This window comes from Cokeromyces recurvatus (genome assembly GCF_025118155.1).
Source record: "Cokeromyces recurvatus strain NRRL 2243 chromosome Unknown BX663scaffold_1, whole genome shotgun sequence".
Taxonomy (NCBI): Eukaryota; Fungi; Mucoromycota; class Mucoromycetes; order Mucorales; family Mucoraceae; genus Cokeromyces; species Cokeromyces recurvatus.
The window spans coordinates 733,008-745,018 of record NW_026251387.1 but is presented as its reverse complement, the minus strand read 5'-3'; the positions used below and the strand labels follow the sequence as shown (position 1 = coordinate 745,018).

The window sequence follows — 12,011 nt, the reverse complement described above, 5'->3', positions numbered from 1 at the left end:
TAGTAAACCTGATGATGAAGTGGAAAGATTTTTAGCATTTATGAAGTGGTTTATTTCATACTTGAATGCTGCTTATAAGAAGCGTGTTCCTAAAGGACAATGGGAGAAAAAGCCATATAATCCTGTTCTCGGTGAGCAATGGTTTATGAAATGGGCCGACACGAATGGTTGTGGTGAAACAGATGTTTTATGCGAACAGGTCTCTCATCATCCCCCTGTGACGGGGTTTTATATTAAAAATGATAAAGCCGGTGTTGTCTTGAATGGTCACTCGGGTCAAAAGACTCGTATCTCAAATGCCACTTTAGTCTGTGATCAAACAGGTCGTGAAATACTTCGATTAAAGAAGAGAAATAATGAATCTTATTTGTTTACAAGTCCGTCCTTAACTGTCCGTGGTATATGGTATGCAGGTAAAGTGTTGTTGTGTCATCATACTAATTATATAAATTAACCCCTTTTCTTTTTCTTTTCTTCTTCCTTCTTCAGCTCCTTATGTTGAATTGATCGGTACAACTTATATTCAAGCATCTACAGGGTATTATGCTTCTGTTGAATACTCTTCTCGAGGCTGGATCTCTGGTGAAAAAAATCATTTCAAATGCCTTATTCGTAAGAATTCGGATGGACCGAAAGAATACCTTTACAAGATTGAAGGACAATGGAGCGGGAAATCAATGATTACGAACTACAAGACAAAGGTATCAAAACCATTTTTAGATGTCAATACATTTAAATCTGCTACTGCTATCGTTCAACCTATTGAAAAGATGGGTGAAATGGAATCTAGACGTATCTGGCAAAAGGTCTCAGAGGCTATTCGTGCCAATGATACTCTTTTGGCTGGAAAAGAAAAGAGCATCATTGAAAATAAGAAGCGTGCCGAAAAGAAGGAACGTGATGAATCAGGCATTAAATGGGAACCTGTCTATTTTAATTGGGTAGAGGATGAGCCTACAGTGACAAAATTACAAAAAATGTTGAGTCAAGTTGTTAAATATAAAGGTGAATTACATCAATATGGTAATTGGGTATTTAAAGAAGAAATGAAAAAGAAATAATCCTTCTCTCTCTCTCTCTCTTTCTCTCTTTTTTTTTTCTTCCTTTGTTTTGTTTTATTCTTTTGTTATTATTATACATATACTACCTATTAGATACAATATACCAAACTTTCTTTAATAATAAAATTATTATAATAATAATAATACACGCACACACAAAAAGTATATGTATTATAATAATCAGCTTATGGAATATAAATAAATATATTTATTTAATAAAGCTCTAAAGGAAAGGGTAACAGTTATTGTAGCTAAAGAACTAAGTGTTGCAGGTTAATACCACTAATGTAGCAGTAAAAAAAAAAAAAAAAAAAAAAAAAAAAAGGTATCGTCAAGACCATCTTCAAGCTGAAATAGGGTTAAATACATATATATTTCAAAAGAAAAATGCGTAATTATAACCAACTGAATCTTAACAAATTTTGCTTTTAACATTAACGTGTTGATACCATAAAGTATAACTACCTAAAGTGTCATTTCTCCTTTTATTGTGTCATTGAAATCAGATAACATAGAAAATAATCATTTTATCAAAAGCTGGTATCGCAATTTTATTACAGTCAAAGAAACTAGATTGGGCCAATGAGAAAAAATTTGATCGTTTCAAAATTGGATTGGGACACTGATACAAAAGTGGGACATCAGCATAAAAGTGGGATATATTGAGACACGCTTAGTTTTTGGGCGAATGTATAAACAAGAAGCTATAATATTGTTCCATTTAACAAGAAAGGTCACTAATAGACTATCAGACTACTAAGATGATCATCCAGATTAGGAAATGATCCACCTAACTTGAATGATCCCGGAACGAACAATCCTCATGGAGAATATCCCAGATTTGAATTACTTAGGACAATAAGGAGCATTTCTGTGAGTTTGATGGAGTGAGTGAACTATCGTTTTTGAAATAATAAAGCCAAGTAAAGTGATTAGGATACGTAGAATGTAGGGTTTTTATTATTCGTAAGAAAGAAAGACCTAGAGCCACCAGGTCTTGGTTACAATCATTATTTATAGTCTGTAATATTGGGCTCCGTATGTAGTCCAGGTACCAGTGGATCAGAAAACCGACAATTTCATACGATTATATTCATACAAGTAACAAATAACGATAAATGTATGTAAAGGAGATCATCTTGAATCAATAAAGTTCTTCAGTCAGTTTACATTGAATAAACACTCACACAAGCATCTAGATTACCCTACTGTTTTTATTTTTTTTATATCTTTTTTATCTACCGATTCTACAGAATGAAAACTTAAATAACATCCCCTTTCTCTTATTTTATTGTCATTTATGCTGACACCCATCAATTATTGGTCGAGGCTGTACCAAAACTGACTCACAAAAAACTATACAACTTTGCTGCTTTATTTGTTGGTCAAGGAAAGAATGCCGATGCCGAGATCCCTAAAGTTTTCTTACAATTTAGTAATAAAATGGGAAAAGATTTTAATAGGCAACAACAGTTCCCCCAATATTCAGTATAGCACACTAATCTCAATAGTCATGCGTAGCTTTGAGACACTTATAGAGAATCATGTTGGAACCAACTTCAAGCCAAAAACGTTGCGCTATCTCTTTACGAGGCTTTCTAACACAACTGAATTTCCAGGCCTCCCTTTCCGAAATAGTGTCAAACGCGACCTAGCTGAGCGGGTATATGATGCTATTTGTACCAATCAAGAAATAATTTACCCTGCTAATCTGGAAGTTGCCGACACTCACAAAACCTCAATCAACAACAATCCTATTAATGAATGCCGCCAAAAATTACATGGCTTGAACCTGACTGAAGCAGATTACTATGCTAAACCTTACTTGTATTTGCCGTGGTTATACCATGTTTTAGAAAGAATGGAGCAGCAAGTCATCACTCGTGAGCCAATGTTGACGCACGCCATCTGATTTCTAATACACCATCAACAAGGACGTGTAACTGGGACCAGTTCAATGAAGCTTTGCGATATATATTTCGGAACTTTGAGGCAATTAAAGGCTATTACACAACCGGGTTGAAAAAGCTCAAATATCACGGCTATAGAAGAAACAAGCAAAAAGCATTGACCGAAGTGTGTAAACGGTTGTTTACAGGTAGCAGAAAGTACCAAGAAGGCAATCCTGATATACAGCAAGCAAATCAGCAAAAGTGGAAGCCGTTAGCCCCTAGAGACAATGCCGGTGAAGCTGAAAGGCCTACTGTAGTGGCGTTTGGTTCTGCTCGGTTCGGTGAGCTTCGTGGGAATGTACCTTCTCCAACAAAGGCATTCGGAAAAGCCTTGCTAAATTATGTCAAATCAACCAGATGCAACCAGCCAAATTCAAGAAAGTAAGTCGTTTTGATTGATGAGTATTTCACAAGTCAAATATGTCCCAGATGTCATACAAAAAGTACTTCTAACCAACGTGATGACTCCAATATGATGATCCATTCAGTTCTCAACTGTCAAACTTGTAATATCTCGATGGAACAGCGATCATATGGCGAGTCTCAACATGCGCTCTATCTTTTTGTATATGGCTGCTAACAACAACAATCGACCTGAAGAGTTTCGGCGGGGGTAAGCTATCTTGATATTAATATAGATTTCATTACTTTATATACTAACAACACTATTATTATTTGTGGAAAAAAATAGCCTTAACAATTGAATAACATTATGTCTTGTATAACAGCAAGACACCCTATATTTACAGATTAGTTGACCTATTGAAAAAAAAAAGTCTTCATTCGCCTAAAAATTAAAAGTATCTTAATATGTTCCATTTCCATATCGTTGTCCTACTTTCATATCTCTGTCCCATTTTCATAATGGTGTCCTAATTCAATTTTGAAACGGCCTAATTTTTTCTCATTGGCCCAACCTAGTTTCTTCGACTGTATAGCTGGTATCTTTCACATCTTGAACCAAAAAAGAAAAAAATTAAATCTCCTCATATTTAATGCACAACTTAATCACGAACGTAGTAAAATCATAGTAGAATCATTTATTTGTTAAGAAGCCCTTTATTAATAAATAATAATACATCATGCTGCGTCTTTCTCCCCATTTTACTCTTCTGATTGAATAATTCTGGTCAGGAGTGAAATAATAATAATAATAAAAAAAAATGGAGAAAACAGTTAGCGTATAAGAATAGTTTGCTACCGCATAATTCTACCAAATTACCCGAGAGAAGATTGACACTTTATTAGATAGTTTTTCATTTTTTTTATGAAGTTTGTTTACTTATTTAGTCATTTCTTTTTTTAATAAGGATGTCAAAGGATATGTTATTTAATAAATAAAAGTCGTTCTTCCATTACTGGTTATAAAAATAGATAAAGCGTGACAGTAGTAGCGATAATGATTATCCTGCTTCTTTATGAGTTTGAATTATTTCCGAATGACAGCTATTTTTTTTTTTTTTTTTTTTTTTTTTTTTTTGTTCTAGTCGATTCTAAGAAAATCTCATTTGATCTATCATTTGCTGATACTCATAATAGAGAGGGAGTGCATTAAGTTCAAAATACTCCAAGATATAATAGATTTCTTTTAGTGGAGTTTATATACTAAAGATATTGAGCATTACTTAATACAAAAAAAAAAAAAGCTTTTTAAAATAAGAATGGACTTCTTTAACGTTATTTTCTTAATAAATGTAGATCTTTTGTTAATGAAGGTAAACTTCTGAAAAGTCCTTTTTTTTTTTCTTTCTTTTTTCTTTTTTGCACGTATCATGTGTAGCATTTTATGAAAAGTCAAACCTCTGAGTTTAATATTTCCTATTTAGGTAGAATGAGAATAAAGGCTAAACTATTTTTATGTCTTATAATTCAAACATAATAATAATAATAAACTTGTCTTATTTTTTTTTTATTTTTATCTTTTCTTTATCTTTCATAATAAAACAAAATGATGGCAAAAGACCTTATTCGTACTGAAGAAGCTAAACAAAAAGCTCTTCATGATTTGGAAAAACAATTTGATTTGTCTACTGATCAATTGAAAAGGATATCAGAACTTTTACAAGCTGAAATGAAGACTGGTTTAAAGAAGGAAGATACGAATTGTAATGTTCCTATGCTTCCTTCTTGGATTTGTAGTCATCCTTCTGGTCAAGAGAAAGGAGAATATCTCGGTTTAGATTTAAGTGGTAAGTGAGTGAATGAGTGAGTGAGTGAGTGAGTGAGTGAGTAATTAAGCATTTATTTATGATAAAAAAAAAGGTTCATATATTCGTGTCTATCTTGTTACACTTCATGGTCAAGGTCGTATTACCACACGTCAACTCAAGTATACTGTCAAGGAAGATTTAAAAGTGGGTCCAGTCAATAACTTGATTGACTTTATGGCTGAATGTGTTGATTCTTTCTTAACCTTTGTTAATAAAGGTGATAGCAAGAATCCTCTTTCCCTTGGTTTATGTATCTCTTTCCCACTTCATCAAACAGCTATCAATAATGCTTATATTTTACGTTGGACTAAAGATTTTGAGATTACGGGTGCTGATAATAAAAACATGGTTGAACTTTTACAAACTTCCTTCCGTAAACGTGAACTCCCTGTTATTGTTAAAGCTGCTGTTAATGGTGCTTGTAAGTTATGAAAAAGAAATGAAACAACTTTTTTTTTTCAAACTCAACATTTTTTTTTTTCTTTTCTTTTCTTTTAAGCTGGATGTCTTTTAGCTCACAGCTATCGTAGTTTGGATACTTTACTTGCTTGCACTGTTAGTACTGGTACAAATGCTGGTAAATACTATTTTTTTTTGTTTATTATGTCCCAAAGTAAGATTTGATTAGGTCTTAACTCTAGTTTTTTCTTTTTTTTTTTTTAAGCTTACTGGGAAAAGATAGATGATATTGAAAAGATTAGTAACAAAGCTAAAAACCCTGAACAAGAAATGATTATTAACACCGAATGGGGAAGCTTTGGAGATACTAAATCTGAAACAATTCCTCATACCTTTTATGATATTCGTGTTAATCGTCAATCCGTTAATCCTGGTGTTCATGTTTATGAAAAGATGTGTGCTGGTCTCTATTTAGGTGAAATCGTTCGTCTTATCTTGGTGGATTTCACAGATCGTCGTTTATTATTTGATGCTCAATACTCTTCTGATCTCAATAAGGCTTACAACTTTGAATCTGCCTACATGAGTGCTATTGAACGTGATGAGACAGACGAGTTGGAAGATACAAAACATTTGTTAGAGAACGTGATGAATTTGAAATCAACTACTTTAACAGATCGTAAAATGGTAAAACGTATTTGTGAACTTGTAGGTAGACGTGCTGCTCGTTTAGTAGCTGCTGGTATGAGTGCTATTGTTAGTAAACGTAATGCTCTTGATGGTGGTCTTACTATCAGTGTTGAAGGTACTATTTATGAACATTATTCAAACTTCCCTGATCGTGTAAATGCTGCTTTACGTGAATTATATGGTGATAGTGTCGAGAGAATTAACATTGGTGTAAGTATATACAAATATAGATATATATATATATGTGTATGTGTGTGCGTGCGTGTGTGTTGTAAGAAGAAGAAGTTTAATTTTTTATTCCTATTATATAGATTGCTCGTGATGGTAATGGTATTGGTGCTGCATTGGCTGCTATGCTTGCAAGTGAAGCTTAATCATTTTTTATGTTTATTTTTTTTTTCATACTGTCATTATTTTACATTGTTTTTAGACATAACCTTCTCATCTATTATTATGCATGATCGTTAATAAAATTAGTCCCTTTTCGGGTTTAATATTAATCCGATAATATAAAATGGGAATAAACTAGCATACATAATTAGACTACTTCTTGTAGTATTATTATTGTTTACAATAATAACTCATACCTATTTCCCTTCCCGCAATTCTTCTTCTTCCTCTTTCCCCCATTTTTTTTTGTCTAAATTTAGACAAGGTTTTTAATTAATAATAAGGAAGGTTAACTTTAATAATAACAAACAAACTCTATATTTTAATAATAATAGGCTCGGGTTCAAAATAAGATGATTCTACAAGTTCATCTTCATTTTCTAATGTCACTTTTAAACCATCATAAGCAGGTGCAACCCTTAAACCTTCTGTTGTTTCTAATTCTTTTAATTTTTTCTCTAAATCATAATGATCTGTACGATGAGCAAAACCAACATAATAAGTCTTGACTGCTTTCACTTCTCTAGTTGCTTCAAGTGATTGTTCCAACGAAAAATGAGAGGGGTGAAGTCTTTGCACTATTTTTAATATATAAGTTTTTAAATCTCTAATATTATTTATTGAACTTACATCTCAGGCAATCCACTATAAATATTCTTGATTTCTCTTTGATTAATTTCATTGTTTCCGGTGGAATGTAATTAGTGTCCGAAATATAACTAACTCCATCGAATTTAAATCCAAAACAAATATAAGGTTTCTTTTCAATTCCATAACTACCATGATGAGCTTGTAATAAAGAACTTTGATTACTACTTGCTCATTTACTGTGCTTGTTGCTTACCTGCAAGAGGAGTAAATTCTAATCCCTCAATTATAAATGATCGATTAGGATCAAATACATGATATTTAAAGAATGCGACTTGTCCACCACCTATTAACGTAATGATTTTATCAATATCTAATGTTTTATGATAGTAAACTATCACATACCTGTTGCTAAACTGGAATCTACTAGAAAGGGGAAGGTTCTTCCAATAACATCCATTGATTCAGGAGATAGATGAACATTAACATAAGGCTGGATGACACCGTCTAAAGTCCAACCCCTCAAGTCATCCATGCCGAAACATGCATCAGCATGGCCATGTGTAATAATAACGCCATCTAATTCTCGAACACCATATTTTGGAAGAATTTCAATCGCACTAGCTATTTTTTTTTAAAAAAAAAAAAGAAAACAAATAAGCTGCATGCATTTTTTTTTTCTTTTTAAAAAAAGATAATTACTATAAAATGTTTTGCCACAATCAATGAGGACATTTCTATATAAGAAAGACATTTAGTATTTTTTTTTTTTCTTTTTTGTAATTGATTGGCCATCATACAAACCTTAATCTAAATCCAGTAGGATCCGAATGTTTACGAAAACGAACAACCATTGAAGTGTTTTTCCTGTTATTCTTTCTTCCTTCAGGAGTTTGTGAAGATAAACATACTTTACAACTCTTTTCTGGATTGGTTAGACATGCAATAGTAGGAACAGAACTTGATGTACCTGTTCCTAAGAAAATGATTTCAACTACTGTAGCCATTAAATAGTAATAAAAAAAAAGAGGAAGAGAGAGAGAGAGAGAGGGGCGAACATGAAATCATTATGCCCTTATCTTTTTTTTTTTTTTTGAATTATCCAATCAAAGCTGCAAATCCTAACTTTGTTTAGTAATGCAGACAATAATCAACTATCACAAGAACATAATACCTTCCCTTTTTCTTTTTCTTTTTCCTATTTCTTTTATCAACTATGGAGCAAGAACTTATTGAGTTACTACTATTTTCAAAAAAGGCACTGTCAACAGGGAAAACAATTTGTGCTCAAGCTAATACTTGTCTACAGACTTCAGAACAGCATGTAGAAACAATTGCAAAAATTCATCCAAAATTAGTTTTTGTGAATAATCATATTATTGTACAAACAAAAATAGTAGAGCAAATAAAAGACTATCTGGATGCTCAAACCGAGTCTTGTAAAGACAGAATCAAGGTTTTACTAATTAATTTCAACTGATTTAAACAACATGTACTTTTATTTATTTTATTTTCTTTCCATCTAATTAAGGAACATGAAACTCATTTACAAACATTGACACTCGAACTGACCAATGTATTTAACTTGTTAAAAAAACGTAAAATCGATAAAGATATATTACAAGTGAATAAAGAAAGAATGAATGATAGTCAAAGTCAACATGAATATAAAAGTTTATTTGACTACATTTCTGATCAAGGAATTATTGAACTACAAAGACAAGCAGACGATGAAATTGGTGAAATAGAAGTTTGTATTCATCGTTGACCTTTATTTTTTTTTTGAACTATTCATTTTTTTTTTCTTTTGAATTTATAGACAGTGAATAACTTGCTACAAAAACAATCCAAAATGATATCAACGTTTCTACTAGAGATAACAAAGTCAAAAAATAATGCCTTGTTGCCTATTGCTTCATTAGATGTAGCATTTTCAAACGAAAAGATACAGGCTCAAGAAGATGAGATATCGAATATGGCAGAAATTCTAATAAGTCTAACAAATCATTATGATCAATTAGGTGAGGCTATGAGGTAAAATTGAATCTATAGAGATACATATGTATGTGTAGATTGAACTACTAGTACTAAATAGCCCCTTGTATAGAATATATCAATCAGATGTAGAAAGGCGTGATGAATTAGATATTACTGTGTTGAAAGATGATCATGAACATATACCCCATATTTTAGAAGATTTAGGAAATAGATTATATATTGTGGAATCTATAAAGTAAATAAGGAGAAAGAAAAAAGGGAGAGAGAGAGAGAGAGAGTGTGTGTGTGTGTGTGTGTGTGTGTGATGGAGAGAGGGAAAGCATATATCAAGAATAATAGTAACGTTATAACTGTCTGTTATAGTGAAGAAATTGAAGTTCGTGTACAGCTTTATTTAAAAGTAAAAGATGATTTAATCAAAATATTAAATCAATTTGAATCTTTTGGTGATGGACAGGCTAAAATGATATTAGAAAAGATGCTAGATACAGAACATGAAATAAAAGAAAGAGAATTAAATCTAGAAGAATATTTCAAACAATTGTCCTCCTTAGCTGAATGGTATAGATGCTATGCTTCTTCATATAACTATTTATTATTAGAAATTGAACGAAGAAAGAGAGCTCAAGAGAAGCAAGATTCAATTAGAAGAGAATTATTAAAGTCATTTGAGGAAGCTTATCATGGTAAAGTCATATGATTGTGCAATATACTTGTATTTAACACATTATTTAAGATGAATTACAAGAACGAAGATCATGGGCAGCACAACATGGTCAATATTTACCAGAAGTACTTTGCCCATTTATTAATGTAACTCAAGTCAATTCATATTATTATTATTATTATTATTATTAACTACTTGTAAAAAAATTAAAGGATTCTCCTTCAATGTTAAGAATAGAAATAGAAAGTGAATCGAAAAGATTACCTAATCTGTCATCAGAAAGCATTAAAAGAGTAAAAATAGATATAATGCACACATGTATGAGACTGTTACTAATCATATATTTCCTAGGCATTAGCAGAGATACATAATAATAATAATAATATTACTACCACAAATACCACTATTACTGATAGCAATACCAGCGATGCATGTTAATCATATTTATATTTATACAAAAAAAGAAAAAAAAAAGCAAGCAAGTAAACAAATGAAAGGTTCTGTGCATATATTACAAAATTAAAGATCTTTTACAGTTTCACCAGGTATACTTGTATCTGGCAAAGGTGTTGGAGTAGTTGAGGTTTCAGCATGAAGTATTTTTTCATCATTTTTTTGTAAATCGAGTATGCCATTTAAGCGAGCCTATATACATATATAATATAAATAAGCCATTTTAACTGTCGATTATTATCCTTACAAGTTCTTCCTGAAGTTTTCCTTGTTTCTTTAATTCCATTCTACGATTAACAAGCATACCCACATTAACCATGTAATAGACTTTTAATGATAATAGAGTTAAATTTCAATTTATAAGTGTCCTTCAAGTTGTTTGTTGTTTTACTTTACCAGTGGTTCCAGCAAGTAAAAGAACAGCAGATTTCTGTGCGATATCAGCTAAAGAATTTGTAATAGCCATAATTCTTATTTTATTTTTGTAATAATAAAAGATGTACAAGCAACCTGGTAACTCCAGTCACTCCATATATTTATTTTTGCTGCTTTAATTTTGAAAAAAAAAAAAAAAAAAAAAAAAAAAAAAAAAAAAAAAAAAAAAAAAAAAAAAAAAACCACATGCATACATGACGTAATTTTGTCCTTTATCATGAATCTGTCATTGTAAACGCTTTTCTTTTTTAGATTCGAGAAACAATACATGATTCATTTAAAGTTCCTCTTTTTTTTGATAGTAAATTGATTGTAAACAACATTCTGCCATTGACTATATAAAAGTTATCTTCCAAACAATAGTAACGTTTAATTATCTTTCTATTCTTTATTGCGCATCTCATTTGAATCAAGATTCAAAACTTTAGAAATAACCAGAGATCAACTGTCTATTATTATTTAATAACATATCTTTCTATTTGTCATATTTTAACTTTATGTTTAACTACCTAATACAAAATCCTTGGCTATAAATTGACACATTCCTTATCCAACAAGTAATCATTATATAGAATCAGTAGATGAAGATGTTGAATACTGTATAAATTAACATCTTTGATTGTTATAATAATTTCATTTTAGGTCTAGTTATTTCTTCTAGATTTTCTTTACTCCAAATATAAATCAGTCCAAAGGATAATAAAAAATGCAATGGCTTTTTCATTAAACTTTATAGCAAATAGTTATTCATGTCATTTACAGAAACCTTTTGATATTAGGCAAAAATAGGCGAAGAGAAATGTTCATTCTATTCCTCCTTGTTTAATAAAGTGTTTTTATTCATTTTTTTTATTTTTTGTAGGCTATCAAATAGTACTTGGAATTCTATTTTACATCCTCAAACATAAGGCGATATATTTGCCTAATATTTATAATTATATTTCCTTGAAGAACCTTACAGTTAAAATGTATATTATATAATTCCTACATGCTGGAAGTTTATTTTTCTCTTGTTAAAAGATCATGCACCTACTGCGGTCATTTATTTTATAGATTAAAATAATTGCTTCATCATATTTAATTTTTTCTTTTTTTTTTTTAATTTTATTCTTATTTATCTCTCTTTTTTATATACATACACATACACACACACACACACATACATACA

General features: G+C 31.0%; 6 protein-coding genes across 6 annotated transcripts; 4 read left to right on the top strand and 2 right to left on the bottom strand.

The window, feature by feature from the left end:
* Nucleotides 1-40: 40 nt before the first annotated feature.
* BX663DRAFT_528453 (uncharacterized protein) lies at nt 41-1,061 on the top strand (the record flags this gene model as incomplete). The annotated part of the gene is made up of 2 exons (XM_051530164.1): nt 41-413; nt 490-1,061. The coding sequence occupies 2 exons, from the start codon at nt 41-43 to the stop codon at nt 1,059-1,061; spliced, it is 945 nt and encodes a 314-aa protein (XP_051387706.1).
* Nucleotides 1,062-2,574: 1,513 nt separating this feature from the next.
* Nucleotides 2,575-3,717, top strand: BX663DRAFT_482007 (uncharacterized protein; the record flags this gene model as incomplete). Its single annotated transcript, XM_051524387.1, has 3 exons — nt 2,575-2,944; nt 3,064-3,394; nt 3,705-3,717. The coding sequence occupies 3 exons, from the start codon at nt 2,575-2,577 to the stop codon at nt 3,715-3,717; spliced, it is 714 nt and encodes a 237-aa protein (XP_051387705.1).
* Nucleotides 3,718-4,914: 1,197 nt separating this feature from the next.
* Nucleotides 4,915-6,686, top strand: BX663DRAFT_464042 (hexokinase-domain-containing protein; the record flags this gene model as incomplete). Its single annotated transcript, XM_051524006.1, has 5 exons — nt 4,915-5,202; nt 5,276-5,644; nt 5,723-5,800; nt 5,888-6,522; nt 6,624-6,686. Exons 1-5 carry the CDS (start codon nt 4,962-4,964, stop codon nt 6,684-6,686), a joined length of 1,386 nt encoding a protein of 461 aa, XP_051387704.1. The 5' UTR covers nt 4,915-4,961.
* A 629-nt stretch (nt 6,687-7,315) lies between these two features.
* BX663DRAFT_464037 (beta-lactamase-like protein) lies at nt 7,316-8,318 on the bottom strand (the record flags this gene model as incomplete). Its single annotated transcript, XM_051524005.1, has 5 exons — nt 8,095-8,318; nt 7,993-8,027; nt 7,696-7,914; nt 7,547-7,636; nt 7,316-7,491 (listed from the first exon to the last, which is right to left on the bottom strand). The coding sequence occupies exons 1-5, from the start codon at nt 8,295-8,297 to the stop codon at nt 7,316-7,318; spliced, it is 723 nt and encodes a 240-aa protein (XP_051387703.1). The 5' UTR covers nt 8,298-8,318.
* A 108-nt stretch (nt 8,319-8,426) lies between these two features.
* BX663DRAFT_491819 (autophagy-related protein 17) lies at nt 8,427-10,410 on the top strand. Its single transcript, XM_051525130.1, has 8 exons — nt 8,427-8,746; nt 8,822-9,040; nt 9,110-9,324; nt 9,398-9,523; nt 9,652-9,974; nt 10,025-10,101; nt 10,168-10,248; nt 10,307-10,410. The coding sequence occupies exons 1-8, from the start codon at nt 8,507-8,509 to the stop codon at nt 10,391-10,393; spliced, it is 1,368 nt and encodes a 455-aa protein (XP_051387702.1). The 5' UTR covers nt 8,427-8,506; the 3' UTR covers nt 10,394-10,410.
* On the bottom strand, nt 10,404-10,954 carry BX663DRAFT_491818 (uncharacterized protein). The gene is made up of 3 exons (XM_051525129.1): nt 10,805-10,954; nt 10,656-10,735; nt 10,404-10,600 (listed from the first exon to the last, which is right to left on the bottom strand). The coding sequence occupies exons 1-3, from the start codon at nt 10,872-10,874 to the stop codon at nt 10,475-10,477; spliced, it is 276 nt and encodes a 91-aa protein (XP_051387701.1). The 5' UTR covers nt 10,875-10,954; the 3' UTR covers nt 10,404-10,474.
* Nucleotides 10,955-12,011: the final 1,057 nt, after the last annotated feature.